This window comes from Brachionichthys hirsutus, chromosome 7 (genome assembly GCF_040956055.1).
Source record: "Brachionichthys hirsutus isolate HB-005 chromosome 7, CSIRO-AGI_Bhir_v1, whole genome shotgun sequence".
Lineage (NCBI taxonomy): Eukaryota > Metazoa > Chordata > Actinopteri > Lophiiformes > Brachionichthyidae > Brachionichthys > Brachionichthys hirsutus.
Window position 1 is genome coordinate 6531794 of NC_090903.1, and position 24288 is coordinate 6556081.

The window sequence follows — 24288 nt, forward strand, 5'->3', positions numbered from 1 at the left end:
ACCTCTGCATCTGACTGTTCCTTACACGCTGTCTGTAAATTGATCGCCACATAGCGAACCTCGGTGGCCCGTCTTCTGTCTCATCTCTCTATATGATGCTTCGACTTGCTCAGTTTCCTTTTCTTACTGGTACTAAAGTATTATTACTTTTTTCCACGGTGAGGCATGTAATTCACTATACTACACACTTCTTTTGGTCATTTCAAACAAATGTCTTAAGAATAAGATCCCTTGCCTCAGTATGCTTCTTTTGTTTCTGATGATTCTGCATGTTTGACTTCTTTCCTAACAGGAATTAATCATGAATCTTTCCTGGCGCTGCTTCCTCATTGGACAGGCCAGTCTTAACTGGTTAGCACACTAACTTCAGTGACTACAAAAGAAAACAAAGGCATGCTTCATGTCAACACTGTTGTTTTCACATATTCTAATGCTTCTTCTTCATTGTTTTTTTTTTGAAAGCTAAAATTTGGCCCCATCTTTTAAATTATAATGACGATTGAATGAAACTGAAAGTCTATCAAGCTTTGCTGTTTAAAAAGATTTTTGCCATTTTGAGTTTTTGTCTGACAACTTTTACTTTTGCCATACCTTCTCCATAGAGGAACTGTTTTCAGTTCAGAAATGGTGTCCAAATTTTTTTTTAATGAAATTTGGTGGAGGGTGGAAAATATTAGGAGGATCAAAGGGCGGAGTCTGAATTATTTTCCCTTTTACTTGCATATTTCTTTCTATTCCGCATAAATTGCCAGCTGGATTAGAAGGAAATTTGGTAAAAGGATTGAAAAGATTTTTTTTTTTTTTTTAAATCAGATTAAGGATTTCTCTGAACAAAACTGGGTGGAAGGAAGGGAGGGGAGTGTGAATCATCAGATTTTAGAGTGGATCTCTATAAAGGAACAGTCAAACTGATAATAACACAATATGATTCCAAATATTAGGAATAGTTTTACATGGTCAGTGAGTCAAATTATGACTATAAAACCATCATCATCATCATTACCATCACCATCACCATCACCATTACCATCACCATCACCATCACCATTGCCTTTAGGTGCAGTGACAAAACAGAGAAAGTGAGCTTCTTTGACAAAGGGCTGTGTTCTGCGCCTGCTCTGTTCTTTTTTTCTTCTGCTCTGTGATTAGTTATCAAGGATGATCTATTTTGGAATGGAATTGCTATGTTACCGTTTTGTGTTCGTAATGCACTCGCTGATGAATTGAGCATCACTGTGACCAGACGCACCATGTTTCTGCGAAACCTTGATTCAGACGCCTCCATTTTTCAGCACGGATCGCCAGTCCTCTGAGAAAAAGAGACGACTTTACCCAAGCCGGCAACACAAAGTGCTTAGGCGTCAAGTATCTGTTGTTTTCGACACTAATCTGTTGGCGATATGACAGTGAGGCAAATGTGTTGGCTAGGTAACCAATCTAGTATCCAGTGGCAACAGAGGTCTATTGAATGCTGGGTAGCGCTGTCTTTGCTGGTGTGCCCACCAGTCTTCTGTGTCACCAAGTCACAGAAGCGCATCCATAAAGCAGCAACCCTAGAATAATGTTAGTGTTACGTAACTCTGAGAGTCAAAATTGTGTGTCGTGGTGATGATGGGGTCATTCTCACAACGGCATTACAAATGCTTTCTGGTTCGAACAACTTAATTTGATGATCTGCAGGTGTTAGCGCTTTCTATGCCACTTTCTACACACACACACACACACACACACAATTAAGTCCTTCCCTTGTCTGTGTTCTCTCATGAAAGCCCTGAACGTGCTTCACGTTTACCTCCGCTCTCGTTTATCTCCGAGCTCTAGCAATATATGAAGGCATCCACTGAGACAGACACAACAGGATAAGCGCCTTTGTCTCCGGCTCCTATCAGAGGCACCCGCTCCCACCCCCCCCCCCACCCCCCAATAGCTTCTCCTCTATTTGGGCGGCTGTTTCAGAGAGGGCAGATGGCTCATTACCATAAATAGGACAGAGAGAGTGAGTGAGGGGGCCATGCACACCGACCAACGGGAGCATGCTGCCCAAAACCAAGGAAATGGTAGGCCGTTGCTAGGAGAGAGGAGAGACAGCTTTATAGCAACACAAAGCTGATTTCCCCATCCAACCTCATCCCACCCTCTCCTCCCCATTCCAAGCTCTGGGGACCCGAACCTTGAATCTGCCGGTCGTGGACAGATGGTCGATGGGCCCCATCGCCTCTACAGCTGGACACAGGCTACAGACCAGACAGGAAGGATTCCCGCCTCATCCCATCCACCCTGGGAGGAACAGGAGCAAAAGAGCTGAGGCCCAAGCCATCAGCTATAACAATAGAGCCACACTTGTTGCCCCACAGGGAATGTGTGGCTACCAAAAAACAAAAATGAATATGAATCCACCCTGAATAATCCCTGATTACCTCTTGATGTTATATCTGCTACTGACAACATTTTGATTGGCTGCTGTAAAATGGAAACTCTAAGATGATACACCAACCCACACACACACGCACACACACACACACACGCACAATTCCAACACGACTGTGACATAAACAGTATGGGGCTTTTTTCCTCATCACATTTCTGTCATTCTTAATCTCTCTGTTTTATCCTAATCTGATCCTAAACATTCCAGCCCTTGTTTGTAATAACTGCCGTGCATCCACCACAAGCAAAAATTAAAAGCGCCCCGCCAAAATAAGGGCGATTAGGGTGAGGTAATCACATCAGTCAACACATCACCTCTGAAACACAACAGCACGTCTGCTGTCACAAACCTCAGCTGAAAGGGCGAGAGCAGCCTCAGTCTCAGACGGGAAGGAGGAGGAGAGAAGGAGATCAAATAAATACTCTCAAATGGTAGATATAAATATTTTTGGAAATTCTATAACTGATATTTTAATTCATCTCGCAGTCCAACGTCTGCTTGGTTTCCCATCATTTGTCATAGCAATGCTGTTTGATTCGTTTTGGGGCATTTTGTGAAATTGTCCTCTGGGATGTCTGACAGCATCAGAAGAATGGGGAGAGAACAATTCATCCGAGTGAGGGAAAGTAAGCGTGGCGGCAGCATGACAAGGAAGCAGAAGAGCGGCGGTGCTGCATCACCTCGCCATCCGCCCGCCCCGGTCGCATAGGAACACAGGGGCCTTGCCCACCCTGCAGACACGCTCTTCCCTCTCTCGTCCACCACGCTTCATTACCCAGTGCTCAGCCAGGCACAGAGCGGCACTGCACCACTTTCTCCACACCACGGCCATGTGCCCACTCACAGGCCCGGCTCCCTCAGACCCGGGCAAGGTATTCATCGCCCTCAGGCACTGGGTCGCACTCATTTTATATGTTTAGTGCAGTGAAAACACTGGAAGTCTGCACTGGCGTCATACGAGGACAGGTTTGGCTCGTTCTGGTTGCCTGTAGATGAAGTGAAGTCAGCATCGCATCCCAGATGTGTTGACATTAATTAAATGACTTACGTACTATTATGTCCCCAGTAATGATATAACATTTATTTTCAAACTGAAATGTCAGCATGTAGGTCAGTTTGGTTGCATCGACATTGGTGAGGCGACAAACAACGGCAGATGCTACATTTCAGCCGTTAATCTCTTAACCTACTTTTGGTTAGGAACCTCAGCATTATTGAATCTAATTATAAAATGTTCACAATTATCCATCACTTTAATTGAACAACCATTTAACCATTACATTTTAGCCATCACAATGATTATTTATTTTAGTCCTTTTTTATTTTGGTTAAATTATTACATGAATAAATGTGTTAAAAATCCTTTTTAAAATAGTTATTAAATCACATATTCCTTCCAGGCCCCTCTGGGTACATACACCACTGGTTGGTAATAAGTGATGCAGCACTACCGTGACATTGTGAATTTACCTACATGGGAGAATTTTGTTTTGTTCTTTATCTGTGTATAATTAAAGCTACCGAGCTGCTAGCGGATGAATGCATCGTATATATACAGGGGGAAACAGAGCTCGCACTGCTGGAAGGGCATTAGCAATCCCTCATAAGAGTCAGAGCCCACTGTGGAGCTGGCAGTGCCACACAAAACAAGACCACTATTGTCCCACGAGATAAAGTGCACTTGTGACCAGGGTAAGGCGGGGATGGCCAGATGTTGTAGAAAGATAAGGCAGTGTCCAAGAATAAGGCTTTTTTGTGTTGTGTTGATTACAGCAAAGTCCTCCGTCAAGCGATTCTCCAGACGTCACGACTTCACACTGTGTCTTTTTTTTTTTTTTTGCATATCAGAGTAGGTTGTACTTTCTTTATCCTCCTTCTTTACAACAAGTGTTCATTTGCCTGCAATGAGCAGTCATTAAGGATGAAGAACAAAACTTAGAACAAGGGGTAAATTCAATTAGTTCTGTCTGTGATGTATTGTGTGAGCGAGGCGATTTTAAGCACTTTATATGGAAGTCATGCGGTATTTGTGTACTTAAAAGTACAAAGTGATATCATAGATGCTGGCCAATAAAGAGAGAGAGAGGAGAACAGCACAAAACCCAGGACAAGAACAAAGTTCAGTCCTGCGTTTTGAGTGAGTCAGGTGAGCAGGACCGCCTGAGAGCAAGGCCTTCTTCCTTTTACGTTACAGACACATCTGGGGAAACGTTGTCGCTGCCGGCAATGTCACGACCTGAAAGTGAATAATTGCTCCGTCAATCAGTCCTTTTATTTTAGGCTGAATAATCTAGACGAACTGATGATGTGATTTAATGTGCGTCATTCCTTTTAGAATAATACAAAACAGTCGTGCATGGAATGGACAGACCTTCAAGATCTCAGACAGTTGTGTGAGGAAGCAGCTAACTGGGACCACGCAGGACCTCAAAATGAAGTCATCAAAGCCAAATTGGGGTTATAATTTATACCACACGTGTTCTTTTTTAAGCTTTATCTGACTGCTGGAGGAACATTTCTTGAACATAATTATGTGCCCAGACTACTGCAGCTCCAATAGATCCAATTTATTACTCCCTTTCCCAATTTAACAATTATTGCTATTAGTGTTAGTTCATTAATTAGCTATTGCTAAATAATGAGTGTGTCTGTGGTAAGGACAGTCTAGATAGGGACCAGACCTTTGTAGCTACGGACCTGCAAAGACATCATTTTGTTTCTCTTCTTTTTACTGAAAATTGAAGAAAAACATGCACATGAACTTTCCTAAGCAGCTCGTAAGCGTGTACTGCTTCATTAAATAGTTGAGTTGTTCTTAATTAAGCCCCTATAAACCTTTAGCCATTGTCCCTACCTCATCGCAGCCTATTTCATTCTCAGCTGGAGCAAATGAGCAACACTCGGGCCTGTTTGTACAAGCTCTTGTTCAGTCTAACCTGGGCAAATAGTCTGAATCAATACCGAATGACGGGATATTTGTTTGACTATTGAAAAGATCATTCCGCTGCCCTACATGTTGAGCATTTTATTGCCCGTGCATTAAAAGAAGCACTTATCAGCCAAGAGATAACAGACAATCGGCACACTGCTGACACAATTTACGAGACCCGGTTCGACGAATGGATTGTCAAACAAGGGCTTCTGTCTGCAAATACGCTTTTCATTTGCGAATAACTAGCGGGCGTAAGCTGAGAGAACCTCGGGGAGAGCAACATGGGGAACAAAGAAAGTGTTGCATTTGAAATAAGTTGGCCACGCCTGGTTGTCCTGCTGACAGGTTCTTGAAAACTTTACAGCATTTTGGACTGCAAGTGCATTTATTTAAGAACAAAACTTAAGGATGAGGTAAACTGTCTGCGGCGCTTCGTTTTCCTCTCCCTCTCCTTCACGCCGGACTTCCCAAGCATGTCAGCACACAACACGTGGCCTCTGGCTGCTTCAGACAGTTCTCGTCTTGGGAAGAAGACAAACGTATACCTGTTTAACCAGTTACCAATCTCACGTGTGCACGTAACGATGTGAACTACTGTATGCTATAGAGACTCAGTGAACGTGTGTGTGTGTGTGCACCTGTCTGCGTGCGTTTCTACATGTGTATCTTAGCGTGTGTGTGTGTGTCGGCACTCTTTAATGCCATTCTCTCGATGACTCTTCCACTTTGCATTTCAATTTTTAATGTTGCCTGTTGGTCTCACTCCCATAACAACTACGAGGGATTATTGATCCAGTGTATAAATCCTGCAAAACAACAACAGGACAGTGACCTGTACTACACAAGTCTTCACCTGTCCACTATATACAGTACTACATAGTGGAACTAACCAGAGAGAGATCCATAATCTGCCAATCTGTGCATGTTGGTAAATATTTTGGAGACCATCACCTACAGAATCCCGGAATAGTATATCGTTAATGTGTATCTGAAGGCGAGCAGAGAAGGAAAGAGGCAGAAAGGTACAATACCGAGCATGCTCAAATTATTTTTAACTATTTATCTCCTGGAATGTGAGTCGGAGTTGAGAGTCTCCATGTCTGCACTGGCTGTCCACCAAAGTGCCAGCATCTGCGTTCCCACTCCAGAAACCAAAGCTATGAGAAAAAGAAAACAGAGGCAAGAGGACAAACTGAATGAAGAGCAGTATACAAACAAGGGTTGTCACTAATGGAGAGTTTTATGGGCTCCAGACCTGCTGAAATAGAGTGTAGTGCATGTGCAGCAGCTCTTATCGGCTCACTGGCAGCATGGGAGGGTGAGAGCTTCCACACTTGTGCTTCGTAAAAATGGTCTGATTCATTTTCCGCATGAGAGGGTTTCACTGGGGCGGCATCAGGCCACCCAGTCCACCCAGATTTATGGACCATTAAAGCAGCAGGCCTCCTGACAGCGATGCCACCGTAGGCCGGCTACTGACACACACACACACACACACACACACACACGTCCTCATTCATGCTTGGTCGCCACTCTTCATCACAGGCAAGCTTCTTCATTGTTCTTCCCTTCATCAGCACCTCTTTTATTGACTCACATGAACTCCTTTCTTACTCTGTAACCGTACTGCTCACCTCCCCTTGCTGCTTCCTCAGAAACAAAGTGAACACTTTGCTGTCTTTTTCCTCGCCAATTCTTAAGTAAATACTAAACACTTTCGTGGGCAAAGTCTGTATGTAACCATCTGTCTGTACACGTTTTTTGGTATGGCGTATATCTCACAAACTGGCCCTGCGATATGCTGGCGATGCATCCGGGGTGTACCCAGCCTCTCGTCCATAGCAAGCTGGGATAGTCTCCAGCAACTCCTGTGACCCCCAAAGCGGAAAAGTGCAAGAAAATAAATGAATGAATATCTCACAAACTGCATACCACCTTCACAAAACATTACAAATATATGAAGCAAATAAGCAATGGTGCTTTTTGATATCTTGAATCATCTACAAATGTTGTTGTTCTGTGTTTTCTGCTAAAAACACGTTCTTTCAGGTGACTGAAGGGTGGCCATCCTGTCCAGAGCATAGCTTACAAACTGCATTCTTTACCAGCCTTTTTTACATAAAGTAACGATACATGATTTGTATTTGTTCTATTTTCATGTCACAAAACGCATCATTCCAAAAGTCATTCCCATTAGCATCCTGAGCAGACGGCATGTTATATAGATCAGGAAATGCTCCAGTACAGTTATGACCGTCTCTGATGCTGGTCAATGGGGCATGTTTGTTTTCGCCGATTGCAGTCACAGAATAATGGGTCTGTCTATGTAAAGGAACCTCAATCAACTCCTTCCCAGTGTCTTTGTCAGCTCACTATCATTTGCTTGTGCTGCAACTTCCTCAACCCTGTGACACTGAATTAAAAAAATGGAGGAGAGGATATGGTGATTGCTGGCCGTGGGAAAATCTTGCACAAGAAATTCTTGCGACAGCAACCTGAGCGAAGCCTCAAAACCTGAATAATTAAATGATTTAATCTTGTGTTTTCCAGAGTGCTTTACCAGTACTGATCAATCACTTCACATACCACTGTGTTTAAATGTTAAATATGAGTGTACCGCTACGGAACAACGCAAATACATGCTTGAGTATCGGCCAGGTATAACTGTCGGGCCCACAACGATGCAAAGCCTGTTTATCCAGTTGAAATACGGGAAGACATTGGGGTGTGCTTCAACACCAGTGCACAAGCAATGCTGCATGACAGGTATTCAGCTTTATACACGGGGAAAAGCAAATTAAGAGCCTTTTAGACCAGTCCACAGTGAGCAACTCGTGCAGGCTTATGGAATAGAGTGGCTGGTGGTGAGCAAGGCATCACCATTGTGTGAAAGTTACAGTTTGGTGTCAAGTTTGTTGGCCAGTAAGATACTCTGCAAAACCCATAAAACTACTGGACTGCAGTACATCCACACAGCCATGTGAATAATGCGTATTTGCAATTATGGTTCTTCACACATTTACAAAGTAATTAAAATCAGCCGTCTCTCTCTTCTTTGTTTTATTTTCTTTATCTCGCTGCTGTGTGTATACAGATCATGTTAACTCCTTATATCGCGGTTGACTCTAGGAGGGGCCCCGTTGAGGGTCCATTATCGTCACAAGGTTGGGCGTGGCGTTACATGCTCTCTCTCTCTCTCTCTCTCTCTCTCTCTCTCCACCCCGAGGTGTTTGTGTATCCTAAATATCGCGGGAGCGCTGCTTACTAAGGGTTCCGTCCGGATTGACCATTTACGCACTTAATTTATTCGTTTTCCTCATTTATCAAAAACGAAAAAAAAATACTTCTTTAGTCGATAAATCAATTTATAAAACACAATTCCGACCCCTCCGTGTTACATTACGAGCAGTCGGAGTTAACAGTGAAAGCACATTGCTGCACGAGACGACGGCGCGCGCGCGCTCGCGGAGCTTCGGCGCTGCGGCAGTTGCCAGGGGAGATAGGAGGGGAGGGGTTTTGATTGGCTGAAGTGGGTCTGTTGCCATGACGACGGCCATGGGTTTGGTAGCGTGCGCTGAGTGAGACTGCTGCGCGCTGCGTGCATGGAGGAAGCAGCTGCTGATCTGATCTCTGACATTGTGCGGGAGAGAGAGAGAGAGAGAGAGAGACATCTGAATTAACTGCGCACGTCTGCGTGTTTAAACGAATCGCGCCGAGGCGACGCCGCGTATGATTGTGAGTATCTCGTTTTCCCCCCCCAAAAAATGACTGTAATCAAATGCTGTCCGACAGGATACGGGTTGTGTTTCGAACACGCTAAAAGTAAAATGTGGTCAAGCGACTTCCCTTAAGAGGAGTCAGCGTGGCAGAACCAGCGCTAGCATGTGGTCAGCTAGCTAATGCTAACGCGTCCCTCTGTTATCCGGCACCCGTCGAGCAGCAGGCGGGCAGGCGCGCAGCACAAACCGAGCGCTATCGCCGGAGAGTATGGAAGCAGACGCGTGAAATGCCTCGAGAGAGTTAAAATGTTATGCTAACAGCTAGCACCGTCACTAACCCACGGAGCGGAGCTAACGCGGATACTTCTCCTTTCTCCCTTCTCCCTTCTCCCTGGCCGAGCTAGTATTGGCAACATTACATTTCATAAACTCCAAGTCACTCCAAGTGGAGATTAACCAGCTTAACCAGCTAACTTATCCAACGAGTCCCGTGTTCTTCGAAGTGTTGTGCAATAGTTCACCTCGTTACGTGTAACTTCGCGTTGCTCATTGTGTGTGTGTGTGCGCGCACTTTGGAGTCCGTGACGTTTAAATGCTGCACTCACTTATCACTGCCATTAGCTACAATGCTAATTTAGACAATATATTTGGTTTAGACTCGGTGTTTGGTTGCAGGTCTTCGTTTATCACGTAGTTTCTCCGGTTGTAGTGAACAGCGATATTCAGTCAGCTGTTGTCAGAGACAATTTAAAATACTTTAAATAGTCATATCATGATAAATGTCGACGGAACGAGAGGTTTTTTTTGGGGGGGGGGGGGGCTATACCGGCTAGATTGTCCCAGATATAGTGTGCTCTACAAACAATGCTAAATCCAGTTACATGTACTTTGTGTTGGACATCACAGTATTCGTCTATTCTTAATGTCATTGGACGTGTTGTTTGTGCGCCTGCCAGTTCACACGCGGTGTTAAATGAATCTGTGCTGTTAAGAGTACAGAATAGTAATAAAAATAATGATGATGATGGGGGGGGGGGGGGACGATTCCCTTTGTGAGGTTCAGACATTAATGTCGGCTGACGGTCCTTTCTCCTTGCTTGACAGTGTTAAATCCCTTGTGATAAATAGAAAAACAAAGGCAACAGGAGCTCAGGGGACAAAAAGAGTAAAAAAAAAAAAAGAAACAGATGTTGACAGTCTGCCGGTATGCTGCTGCTAGAGTCTCCATGGTCATGTAGGTCAAACCATCTGTTGTCTTTGCTGTTGTTTGTGCGTCTAGCTCGAATCGACTTCTGTACACGTTTGTATGCGCAGCGCTTCTGAAGTGCGTTTGGCTCCCGGAATAGATGAGCGCCTGCTAACTCCACTGACATTCATTACTATAAATAAGACTTGTTGTAACCCTGTGATGTGGTTCTTGCTGACGTAGAATGGCTTTAATGACTACAGTGATCTAAAGTATTGTCAGTGGAGTTGAATTATTGTAAATTGCGAAACGCCATAATGCTATTTGACTTTGCTCAGATGCAGCCGTCATTGCCATCGATAGAATTACTCTGTGGCTTGAAGTTCTTTTCTCCTTCAGTAAAGAGGTGAACAGCGGGTCCAGCATGAGGCAGACTCAGGTCTTCGTGGAATTGTCTCTTCTCCTAAATTTCAGTTTTTGGAAATATAACTCACAGACTTGAGTCAAGTCATGCTTTCACTGAAGGTCTCTTGAAATTTAAATTTACAGCTCATCAATGATGATTGGCGCTCTGTTCAGATGTGTTGGCCTTGTTTTGAAATTACATTTGTCTTTATTCTCTGTTCCTATTTAAATATTTTTTTCAAAGGAACATTGAGATGAATGCCACAATTTTTTTTTTTTTTTTTTTACCACTTGTTAAACATGTTTGTGTCAGGCCTCTGTGAAGTAGCTCCGACATACTGGAGGGACAACAGAACAGGATGATGTTCCAAAGGGGATGTGTAACTATGAGGCAACATTATCAAAGGGATGCTGCATCACAATATTCTTATCAAGTGAGTATAAAGTAATTTCTTTTTAGTCCAGTGGAGTTATGTTCAATTAACCATCCAGTGAAAACAAGTGACTCTACTGCTGGTACTGGACTGTAGTTTATAGCTGTTACCCCAATCTAGTGCTAAATAATCCTTACTTCAAAATGGTGGTATTACTGTGTGATCAGCCTTATCACAGAGCTCTGTACTCTGACCCAGAGTAAACTGAAGGTTGAGTCCTCTAAAATACACCATGTTCTTTGTAGACATAAGAGGATCTGTGTTTAAATTTATTACGAAAGCCCTGACTCTTGACCAAACCATTGCGATAGCGTAGCACAGTTTAATTCTGGCTTCTGGATTGTTAAACAGAAAACCTCAAACTTTTATAACAAACAATTATTGAGCATCACAAGCATGTATTGTAAAGGAAATGAAGAAAGATGATTGTATTTCCACCGGTGTAAAAGTATGTTTTTCAAGAAGATAATTTTTTATTAAGCCAAAATAATTTATTAAGCCAAAATAATATCATGAATGCCTAACTTGTTAAATGGAACATGGGATGAGCCAATCATCAATGAGTTGCAGCTCTGTTTGCTGGTGTTGACCTCTCTGGTTCATGCAGCTCCGTGGCGGTTGGATTGATTGACGCTGCTCATGTTTCATCAACTACGTGCACACTGGTGTGTTTGTGAAGGGGGGATATCCTCACCAATAGTCCACTGTAGCCTCAGATGAGCTGCTAATCAAATATAGTTGGAGGACTCTGAATTTGAAATGTAAATGAAAACGCATGGAGATGCAGGTTTACACCAATGTGGTGTCTCCATTCTTATGAGCCTCTGGTCATGGGTTTGTTTTCCTGTCCCATTTAAATGATCCTTTTGAATTGAACAATGTATTGTGTTGTGTTACAAATCAGCTAATATCTCAAAAGTCATTGGGAACCAGGCAAATTGGCCTCTGTTTTTATTCTCCAAACTTCCCACAACTCCCGCTGTTCTAGTATAGGTTACAAAAGGTCAACAAAAAGACAACAATTTGCGATTTCTCTTCCAATGCATTCATCGAATCGGGATGCTGTGAATTTCTACCTCAGTTTTTCTCCACTTGCCCACCTGTGCATTTTCAGGTTACATTTGCTTTTGGACCATGTGTATTCCTGACCCTCTGTCGACTTCAGTTATTGTTTTACATCTCTTGATTGGACACATTGGATTTCCCCAGACTGTAGTGAGCAGCCCCCCCCCCCCCCCCCCCCTGCCCGCCTCCTCCCTGCCACTCTCCATCACACAACTGTCCCTTTGCCTGTCTAATTACTAATGGACTTTCCTCAAGACGCTGCCCATTAGGGCCTCCCTCCTTGAGAGCAACACTGATGTGACCATTTCCTTCATTGACAGGAAGAGGGAGGCTCGGCTGTGTCCTGTGTCACAATGGGTCTTTGTCTCACCACCCCCGTCTGCAATAACTGAGTTGATTTAATTGATGGCAGTATGACTACTATAGCATGGCCTGAGCAGCTCATCTGCAGATGAGTAGGCTTTCCTCAGATGTGTTGGACCATTTATTATGGGTTTCTAAACTTGGTGTGGCAGTTACTGCTGTTTGTCATTGAGTGTGCGTGCGTGTGTGTCCTGATGGGCAGCGAGTGTTTGTACACTGAACTCAACGCCACGTGACCCAAGAGATAAGGTTTCAGTGTAGGATGGGAGCTGGCAGGCACTTTTACAGGCCTCGCCCCTGTTGAGAGTCAAAGTGCAGTCCTGAGTGTAAATTCATGTCAAATGTAGACCTTTGATGAACAGTGCAAATAACTATATATCGTTTCATTAGCTCCCCCCCCCTAAACTGCTAAGTGATTGCAGCGGTCAATTCACCAGGTTCAGCTTGGTGATTCGTCGGCATTCTAGAACCTCCATGCTTGTGGAATTTATGGATTGCAAAGTAAATACTGAGGCTTCAGTAAACACAGCCTCCGTCTGCTCGAGTCCGCTGTTTTGGTGTAGAACAGGCATAACTGTCTCCGTGTGAAGTCTGCGTTTGTTTCTCAAAATGAACTTCCTCAACAGGCAGGAGGTGTTTCCTTCCCTCCTGCTACTCTGTTTGAGACTGTGAGGTGAATACTGAACACGTCCGAAACATGACTAGAGCAAAAAAACAACTGCCCCTTTGTACGCGCCAAGTGTGGGTCAAATTGGAATGCTTTGCGAAAGCATTTTTTTTTTAATTTGCTTTCACGAGCTGCTGATTAGATTACTGTAATCCAAGTTATACAAGAAAAACCATCCTTTAGCTGTAAAACTAAATGTTGCCTTATTTGTTACGGCAAACAGCGACCTGTGAATTAAAGAAAGACTGCGACTTGGTGATCTACAGAGCAGCCGCTCTTTTTCCCCATTCTAACTCGTATCATCTCTGTCAAATGTTTAGAGCTTCAGCCAGACCGAGTAGTCGCCTAAATATCAGTTAGGGTGTCAAATAACAGCCCTCGGGCTTCGCGACACACCTCTGTGTATCCTTTACGGAGGCGCAACTGGTTTGTGTCAACTGGTTTCCTTCTTGTTAAGAGGGTGAAACGAGAAGACCTGCCAACAACACCAGTGATCTTATTACTTACTTAAAGCGTGCTTGGTTGTCTGTTATGACAGGTAAAGCAGATTTTTGGACCATGGGATGGTTACTGCCTGCCTTAATGGCGCGCGCGCGCCGTCGTGCCCTGCCGTCCGGATCAACGGCGGCCTTTCTCACTGCTCTTTGTCAGGCAGGTTTTACGGAGAACAGCAGCAGACTGCTGCCCTCAGCATTTTCCGCCTATATTGATCTCTCCACATTAGCGCTCTCTCTTCATGCACAGGCATGGGCACAATTGCTTCCCTTACAACATTGGCTGCCGTGGCAACTGGGTCCTGATCATGAGATTCGCTCACAGAAAGCATTCCAAACCAGTGCCTTTACATTTTTGAAGCGCCCAAAATATCCTGTACACCCATACATATTTGACACATCAACAACTCGTAAAGCTATTCTCATATGTATTTGTGTATTTTTGAATAGGATAAGTGCATAACTGGATTTCTTTGGGGGGGGGGGCTGTGGCACCTGCTCTTAGTGCCTCCCTGTTTACACATGAATATGATGAGCCTGGTGGTGTGCAGGGCTATTTTCACTTGCAGATGAGCCATCAGGGTCAGCATCATTGCATCAACAGGCCAGTGCATCTTATTAACTCCGTTTCCCCGCTCTCCTCTCAACACCCTAATGCCCCATTATTCATTGCGTTCCTAATCTCCTCTCTTTGATGCCTTTTATATAAGTACAATGATAACTGCGTTCATTGCAACACCGGTGGTAACTGACCAGCTGCATTCACTTCCTGTGTTTGGATGCATGCATGGCCACTTTCCCCCCCATTCATCCACCCAGTCTCTGTTGATATTCAAATAACGGTCTTCTGCAGTAGCGACTCAAAGGAGGATGATCACTCCTTGGCGTCCTAGCGCAGAGCTAGGAGGTCAGGTCCGTGAAGGACTGAGGCGAAGCTCTCTTGCGCTTGAAGGTTAATTTATGGTTTGCCACTTAAAGTGACTTTATATACTGTATTGTGTTCCCCAGTTCACAGACTGGATGAAGAAGAAAAAAACTGTTCTTGTGTGATTTAATTATTGTAAACAGCTTTTATTATTTTACATTTTTGGATCTAGATCTGGCCTAAACTCACAAAGAACAGCCGAAGGTAGCGCTCCGTGGAACTTTACTGGAACTTGATTGAATGCCGCTTTCCTTCACCTCACCGTTTTCTCTACCGTCAACGGTCACACGTGGGTGAATTGCAAAGATCTCCTAATTGCACCTATTGCCTGTCTACGCTGCTTGCTCAGTTATGAGTCGATTCTTGGAAGGACATATTATGATGTCCAAAAGTGCAAGCGTGTCTGTCTGAGGAGTGTCTGTGCTTGTAAATTGGTTCAGATTAGGAACCTGTCATGTTTGACTGTTTCAAGCAGAGATTTCTTTTAATACAGATTGGTGGTCTCTGCCTTCCTGCCGTAACTGACTGCTCTACTTGGGTGGAGAGCTGTGATTCATCTCAGACTTGCATAGCTACTAGCCTACCTCTCTGACACAGAGCTCCCCTGTCTTCCTCCCTCTCTCCTCATATCTCTTTTCCTATTTCTCTCCATGTGTTCACAGTTTTGCTATAAACTGGATATCCCATTGTGAGTCTCTTCCTGTGTTGAATTTGCCTGCCCCTTTGCCTTTGACCTGAAATGCTCTTTGACTTACTTTTTGTTTTTTTTGGTGAGCACAATCAAAGACTTATCTAAGGTATGCAAAGCAATGTGAATGACGCTGACAGCTGGAAATGCAGACAAGAGTATTCGAGAGCAAAGCATGACACAGTGTGGCTGATAGCACCTATAGAGCAGGCAGGCGCTACCATAGTGGCATACATTTAGATGCCCACACTATCCTTTTTAAAGGGTGAATAAATCACGCTCACAGATTTAGAGGTTTCTCTAAACCAAAGGATCTGACTGCTACATGCTTGTCCCCCCATTGAGAGTCGAGTGGTTATTTTGTAAATGCACTAATGCCTCTCCCTTCCACCTCCCATCCTCTCTGACTGGCTTTGACAAAGTGATTTTGTGTGTACCGGTACACTCCCTCTACTGTCTCACCCACTTTGCAAACAATCACGTTTGACCCAGTTCTTATCCTCTCACCGAAACAGGAAGATATCCCAATCGTCTACTCTCTGTCAGCCTTTACCTTTCATCTAAAATCCTAGCTGCACACCCATTTCAGTCTGGATCCAGACCCCCCCCCCCCCCCATCATGTGTCCGTGCACGGGTGCAGAGAGAGCCTCTCTGCCACAGGCCGAATATTCGGTGGTCTGCTGTGGCAGAGATAGGCAGTGTGGATTACTTATTTTCTTATTGCATCTGTATATCTTGTTTGTGAGATTTGTGCTCCTAATAGAAGGGGATAGCATGGTTGTCATGGTGACCCAGGACATACAGTTAAGCGTGTTGTTGTGAACTGAGCCAGTGAGTACCACGACAGAGAAACACAATAGCGTGTATTTTTCTTTTTTACGTATATAATCAGATTATATTTCTTAGTTTTATATTTTGCTTGTAATTAAATTATTAAATTCGACGTTAACCTGGAAAAGGTGATTTTTGATGTTGCACAAATTGACACATGGAAACAATTTTCTTCTTGAGTCCCCGGAAAAATGTTTCATATCTTATTAATGAGAGTACTTGCGTGGAATTAGCTAGTGATGGGGATAATACTGAGTTTACTCTGACAACGCTAGGGTCGGTAGCCTCTTAGCACTACTTAAACCAGGCGTGTGACAAATTAGGACTTGTTCCTGGGTGAATGCAGATCAGTTTGTAAGAGTCATCCACTCTAGAAGATGGAGGCTTTTCTTTTCCTCCTGCAGTCACTGGATGGTCTCTTCCTCATTTGCACATAACAATCATCAGGTTCTTGCCTGAAATGAGGTGGCGGTTGAGGAGGGGAGCCTTAAGCCGGCTCAGTATCTTGAGGACCTCCTCGATGGTACTCTGCTGGAGTCAAGGAGGGAGGAGTGGCAGGCCTCTCTGTCTTAATAGTGGAAGAGATGGGCAGTGAGAGGGCCAAGCAGAATGGTGGAGGCAGACAGATTCAGCTACAGGGGCTGTGCCCCCCAGGGAAAACCTAAGGAAACAAGGTCAATGCTTTGAAGGGCACATCGTTTCATAGCGTCACGTCTGTATGTTTCATACGGCCGGCGCTGTTCTGAAATGTTGACATTCTGTCTGTTTCTGTGAGCTGTTTAACATCAAGATCCTCTTCTCTCTGTCTCTAGACCTCTTTGGTTTAATGGGTCCAATCATTGGGATGTCACCAGATAAGAAAACGGAAATTCCGGGTATGCAAGAGGAGCGGACGGGACTCAGAGGTGTTTGCGGTGTTGGAACGCTGCCTGAGGCGGAGTGTGCGTCCAGTCCGCTGGCGACTTGTGTGGATCGTACTGGAGGCACCGAGGACGAAGAACTCACCAACCTCAACTGGTTGCATGAAAACCTACTTCAGAACTTCACTCTAGGAGGCCCAGAAGCTCAGCCCAGCGGCAGCCCCCTTTTTGACATAGAGGGAGACTACAAGTCCAACCAGGGCCCTTCGTCCTCCTCATCTTTGTCACACAGCAGAGGCAGGGAGCGGGACTCGTTGAAGTCGAAGCCCCCTTTCTCATTTTCTCTGCTCATCTACATGGCCATTGAGCAGTCTCCCAGCAAGTCTTTACCCGTTAAAGAAATCTATGGCTGGATTCTTGAGCACTTCCCGTATTTCTCCAACGCTCCCACTGGCTGGAAGAACTCAGTCCGCCACAACCTGTCCCTGAACAAATGCTTCCGCAAGGTCGAAAGGAGTTTGGGAAAGGTAGGTTGTGGTACACACACATTTACACAAAGCAAACGGCTATTTTTGGTCATGCTTCTCGAAAAGTCATTGTTTTTCGTTGCTGTGGTAAAATAAACAAGGACCCGAAACGTGCCTTTGTTTTCGGAAGTCATGTTTGGTCAACAGTTTACACACTGCAGTGTGTGCCGTGACGATGTCCCGGGGCTGTAACGCCTCTGACTGCTGTGATAAGGATGCGATGCAGTCAAGGTCACAGATTCAACCTTCAGAGGAAATTCAACACGGCACAATAAGAAGGCGGAGCACTTTTGGGTAGTGCATAGGCCTGCCGCAATTATTGCATTATTGCCCGAGATGATCGTTACTGTAACACTGAGAGAAGTTTTATATTGCAGTTTAAGTTTTCACATCATTTTTGACTGCCCCCCCCCCGTGATTGGCTGGTGCTTGTAATGATGTCATCTGATGGGCTACTTTGGCCACACATGGGGAGTTAGTCCTCAATGGCGCTGACTGTTTTACTCCTGAGGGGAACAAACATGTTGTGACTTAAACAAGAGGAGGAAATTCATAGCAGAAGGGGAGCAGTGAAATCTGCCAATACCACAGTTCCGTGTTCACTGAGCTCGGACACGCGGCTTCAGCCACAGGTACATCCTGGCAATTGGTTGTTTCTGAAACCTTTCAGCAGAGGATCCTAGCAGGACAGCATCAGCAGTGTGACGAGGACAATATTCCCAGAGTTATTACAATGATGTGATGAGATTTAAACTATAATTTGAGATAAAACAGGGGAAGATGATTAAGTCATTGATCGTGAATATTTGTTTGACAATTGTTGTGCGGGTTTGGGTTTTTGTGAGACCATACAGACAGAAACCAGACAGAGAAGTGGGCCCGGCTCGTGTGAAGTTTCTTGAAAAGTTTAGATACTGGCCTGCGTTTCTGCCTCATTCTTGTGAAATATTTGTTGTGCAATTGTAAATTTATTTCTGAATATTTGCAATTTCCATGTATTTTTCCAAACTTTGCATTGACAAATGTAGCCAGTAGCAGAAAAGCTGCAGAAACTGCACTTATAAAGCGAACCCATCTCATTTTTTAAAGACTACGATGCTGTGGTTCGATCAGATTTGATTGTCAGCCGCTTAATGAGCAAACGACACAAGAGCTTTTATCAGGAAAAAAGGACTCGTAGGAAGCCAGTTAAGCGCTGAACAGGCCCAGCGTCATGTTTTCTAAGCTTGCTTGGCTTCCCGTCAGTACGTGTAGCATTTTGTTCCCAAGCTTTAGAGGAAGGCTTTGAGGATTGCAGTCAGACCTGTATCTCTGTCATGTTGTTGTGCCAATCTGAGGAGTGGCATGATGGGTAGCCATATTGCGCTCCACTATGAGTTCAGACTTGTGACTGGTGGAGCTCATGGTGCCAAGGCTGTGTCTGGCTAAGACCTTGTGTTTTCCCACCATGAGGCGCAGGCTGCTCAGCATGCAGGTGCACAGCGTGAGCGCTGCGTCTGCTGAGAAACTGCCACCAGTGTCACATGACGCTAGCTGGTGGTTTCCGTTGCCATGGAGACATTTCCTTCTTCCTGCATCAGGGCTGGTTGGTAATCTGAGTCAAGGTTTCTCTCCTTTCTCCCTCCCTCTTCTCCCAGATTCTGCAATATGCCGCCATTAGGAAAAGTGACAGTTGATGCCACAGATAAACGCTCTCCTCGCATCGTTCTGTGGAGCAGCGACTTCCTCTTCTTGTCCAGGAATCCTTGTTGATGTCATTTCTGTCTTCCACTAGTTCGCTTATGATGGAGTGTGCCTCTTAGATCTAGTGCATTGATTTCTGATAGATCAATATGCCCCTTTCAGTCTTATTTAGGTCGTGACGTTGTCTCGCATACAGACGACTTTATACACAATGGCTGCACCTGTTAGTGCAGTGCAGGGAGGAAAAGCACCCTGGATTATTCATGTTTCTTAAAGCAGTCTGTGTTGCTAAGAACAGAATGCAGCAATCCCCCCCCCCCACTTGGATCTTTTTAGGTTTGTGCATTGAGGATCAGGTTTGGTTTCCGGCAGCTTTTGCAGCGAGTTGTTGATGGGTAAGGATTGATTTGTCTGACTGTTTGCAGGATTAGATTAAAAAAAACTGCATGAAAGTTTGTGGAGGGTTGGGATTGTGGCAGGGAAGAGGTGAATGCAGATGAATAGTTTTTATAATTTTCCTTTAACGTACGTAAAAACTACCGAACTGCTCCTTGCATGTTTTTGACCGTTAATGAGGGAACTCACCTGACATGAACGGAAACGATGCATTAGGTAACAGAAAAGGCAGCTTTCTGAATGTTGTGATGAAAGAACTGTTTATGGCACCTCAGGAAAGAAGCAACACAATCTGCTGAGAACAGCAGAAATAAGTGTCGACAAATATTCACAGGGTGCGTTTGGTTTATTCGTTGAAGGAGCAGTCGGAGGGAAGTTACGCTTGGTTAGTTCTCTGACTGTCCCTGCTCTTTTCTACAGGCCAGTGGAAAAGGTTCTCTCTGGTGCGTCGACCCTGAGTACCGGCCCAACCTGATCCAAGCCCTGAAGAAGCAGCACTTCCCTGCCACGCATGCCTTCTGCACACAACCCGCCTCCCCACCCAGGTAAACGGCCTCGGCCACTCTGTGGACCATGCGAATCATGATCTGACATCACGTCTGCTGTTAAACACAGAATTTGGCAGAGCTGGAAAATAAATATCACCATAGTACCCTTATTTAGTGAACTTGGCACAGTGAAGCATATCTAATGAGGCTTGATTTTATTTTGAAGTTCCATTAAATCCATTTGTTAATTATATCTTTATTATTCAACGAGGTTTTTCATCTTTTATTGGAGACTTAACATTCAGTCCCTTTTTTCCTCTTCATCTCTTTGACAATCTGACGCTTCCTGTCTGTTGTTTACTGTTTGCAGTGCCTCCTCGCCCCCACGCCACCTCTTACTACAAGGCTGCACATTCAAAGGTGAGCCCAAAGCAAACTTTACGTCACTGTTTGGACGAGCACAAATACAAGCTGCAGATGTTACAGAGACTTCGGTCTGTGCAGCTTTCTGTTTCTTTGTTTGTTCGTTTGTTTTTTTGTGCACTGTTTTGATGACGTCATCTTTCATTTCAATCCCTGCATCACTGTGCTTTTATTCTCTTGGTTTGATTTGTTGCTCTCAAGTCATTGATGCCTCATTTAGACCACAGTGTTAGAGCTCCCAGTCCATTGTCTTAGCCTCTTCTCTCTCTCTCTCTCTCCCCCCTGCCTCCTGGATTTGTAACCTTGACGACAGGCAGAGGTTCTGCTGGTGCAGTGTGTCGAGCGCTCGCTCTCACGTAATCATTAATAATTTAGAACCCCAAAAGTGAACTATGAGGCTTTTAGACACTGTCGGCTTGGAAAGGAAATTGCTGAGACGCACTCTCAATACCAGTGAATGGCGTTTGTCCTTTGTTGTTTTGGTGAGCCTTCCAGCCCGTTCACCGAGCACTGATTGGGCTGATAAAGTTCTAGTGAGAACCAGTCCTTCCAGTCCAAGCAGAGATGTCATGCCGCCATACTTTCACAGCTTAGGACTGACCATCATGCATGTTCTCTCCTCTTCCAGAGTCTGACATTGATGCTGCCACTGCCATGATGCTCTTAAACTCTGCCCCCGGGCACCACGTTGACCCATGTAAGAGAATCCATCCTTTCACCTCTTCTTCCAGCGCTTTGCCTCCTACCCCAGACATACCACCCCGCCATGGCTTGACTCTTCTCTCATTGTGTGCTTTGATTTGGAACATATGCATTCATTGTTTTTTCTTCTAGAAGTGGTTTGTTTTCTTTTCTCTGTTATGGACTTTATTTTAAAGCTGCATTAAATAAATAGTTGGACATTTGTGAAATACTTGAAGCTGGCACTGGTGGCTCTGAAATGACTGGTCTGACTGAAAACTTATTTGTCCAAAAATGTTGAACTGTCTGTAAGACTTTATATACTAAGCATGTAACCCACACTAATGAATGTGGGTTACTTTGTTATGCAACGGCTAATGCACCCTAAAGTTCCATCAGATGTTCTAAGCACAGTGGAACCTCTGTTATCGAACGACTTGGTCGTCCATCAACTCGGTTTTCAACCCAAAACATTTTTTTTTTTAATCCCTCGGAAGTCGTACTTATTTTCGGAGTCCGAAACACGTGTGGAGCCGAGGCGAACCCAAGACACGCGAACGAAGGCGGAGTCAACCCGAGTAGGTTCCGTTTGAGTCGACCTGCCGTAGGAGAAAGACTGTGTGCAATTTTCTTGCGTCCTGTGCATTAATTCTTTTGAGCTCTTAGCTAAAGAATCGAGCAACGGAGTGAGAACTACAGTTGAATTAAAGAAGGAAATAATTGGCAAATATGAAAATGGCGTTCCTGTCTCGGATCTTGCTGCGCAGTGCGGTATGGAGAAATCAAGGGAAGGGGAAAAAACCCAAAAGGACAGTTACCCATTCTTATTCGTTACCCCGTTTCCATTATTTATAGTTTCGGTTTTCAAACAGCATTACGGAACGAATTATAATAACAATATAATAATACATTTTATTTGTATAGCGCTTTTCTTAGAACTCAAAGACGCTTTACAGTGTACATAGTAAAAACAATAAAATAAAACAAAAAATACAAACAATAAAAATGTGAACACGGATATAGAATCAATAAAATTCAAACAGTAAAATAATACATTAAAAGTGAACACGGTTTAAGCAGTCAATAAAAATTCCAACAGTGCAATTATAAAGTAAAAGCAATGTTAAACAGATATGTTTTAAGATCTTTTTTAAATGAATTTAGATCCGGGCATGCTCGTAGCAGTTGTGGGAGTGTGTTCCAAAGTGTGGGTGCAGCAATGGAGAAGGCTCTATCTCGAATTATGTTGGAGAACCGAGGTTCCACTGTATCAGTTTACCCATCGCTATAATGTCTGTGGGGATTCCCAGTCATCAAGGTCACGGTGGATCTTGTAGGAAGTCCTCCAAATCCAGTTGACTTTATTCAACCCAGGGATCTGTCACTTTAACATGTATTAGTATAAAATATTTTGAGTATTTGTTGGAACATTGCAAGCCAAGCATTGGATGCAACTTCATGGCTCTTTTCCATCTGCTGCTCTCCTCAGACAATTCTGATAGTCCCCTGGACCTCTCCCAGCACGACTCGGTCCTGGTGAGCAGTGATCCAAAGCAGGACCACAACTACAGCAGCGTAGCCCTGCAGCGCTGCTCCTCCCCTTCCTCCTCCTCATCTCTTTCCTCCCTCGATGAAGGAGGCTGCAACGGGAGGCAGTCCCACCGCGCCGGCAGCGAGGGCTTCCACAGCGACGAGGACTCCGACCTGTGGGAAGAGCGGGCCGTCCATCCGACGTCTCGACGCTCTCCCGCCATCAAGTGGCCCGTCAGTAAACGGCCACGGCGCGAGCTCAAGCCGGAGCTGGACGAGGAGCTGAAGGAAGCCGCCGGCTCCTTGTTGCACCTCGCCGGTATACGCAGCTGCATGGAGGACTCTAAACGCACCGTCAAGAGCACAAAACTTAACAGGAAATAAGGTTTTCTTTTCTTTTTCCACGTCAGACTCCAGACCCTGCGAACCATAAACCTCTGACCCCTGATCGTGTGTCCCAGTGTGCCTCCATCTCCTTACCTGATCGTTCATTTGGCCATTTCAAGCCCCTTTTTTTCGTTGGGAATATTCCTCTCCGACATAAAAGGAAAAACAAACAAACAGATGGCAATAGTATCGTTCACACAGGGGAACAAAGCCATATAGAGACTTCTGTAAATTTGGAGGTAACTGCTGGGTGTGGCTGTTTGGGCGACGGAGATCCATTACGAAACCTATCCAAAAACACGACCTGCCTGCTTCTGTTGGATTAGAAGATTGTAATTCAAGAATTTTCCTTCCGAGAGACAAAATATGGAAAAATGAAAGTTGAAATAACTCAATGCGTTGCATGCTTCCTCCTAAAACCTGTATTCTCTTCCAAGTGAATCTATTTATGAAGCGAGTGAGTGCATGTTTGTAACAGACAAACTCTAACCTCCTGTTTTCAGTTTCTCCTTTTCTGTGATCAAGAAGAAAAACAAATTGCCATTATTTTTTTGATTTCTTGCTCCATAGATCCTCTGAAGAGAGATGCAATAATTAATCCACAACCTTAACTTTTTTTTTTTTTTTGTGTGGTGGCAATTGTCAGACCTGAGTATGCTGGTTAAACTTTACAATTAAGAGAATGAATGAATGAATGAATGAATGGAGTATAGTACTATGATCCTGTTATGTGATATACTTTATTATGTTTGAACCCTGCCTCTGGACGTATTATGTCTCTGCCACTGCCAAATTAAGTTGTAGTTTTAGCTGTACTACTTCAGTTTACTCATGCCATACATACTGATTTCATTTCTTTTTTTCTCCCAAACCTGCCACTCGCCTTGTCAACACCTTTCATTCATCAGTGGGTTTTTCACATTTACTGTGCACACAACACATGTTCGCATTTGGCGACACTGTGACAGCCTATGCAAACTGAACATCTGGCTTGTATTGCCAGATGTTCACTGCGTGGTCATAGGCTATCCTCATTTAGAATTGTTTTTATTTTTGACGGTGCATGTTGACTTCGGCCTGAAAGAAAAGAGTTCGAAGTCGTCCTGCTGCTCCACTGACCGGCGTCGTGACGCGTCTTCTCGTTGTTGTCAGGCTGTTGGGCCGCTTGTTTGTTT

The 24288-nt window shown here is 44.3% G+C and overlaps 1 protein-coding gene across 2 annotated transcripts; it reads left to right on the plus strand.

Moving 5' to 3' along the window:
* Positions 1-9010: 9010 nt before the first annotated feature.
* foxn2a (forkhead box N2a) lies at positions 9011-23110 on the plus strand. 2 transcript variants are annotated; one of them, XM_068741515.1, is made up of 6 exons: positions 9011-9095; positions 16951-17525; positions 20025-20149; positions 20463-20512; positions 21144-21212; positions 22686-23110. In XM_068741515.1, exons 2-6 carry the CDS (start codon positions 16965-16967, stop codon positions 23108-23110), a joined length of 1230 nt encoding a protein of 409 aa, XP_068597616.1. In that variant the 5' UTR covers positions 9011-9095; positions 16951-16964. The 2 variants fall into 2 exon arrangements, with proteins under 2 accessions (XP_068597616.1, XP_068597615.1); XM_068741514.1 differs by lacking the exon at positions 9011-9095 and adding an exon at positions 10987-11104.
* The last annotated feature ends 1178 nt before the right edge of the window (positions 23111-24288 follow it).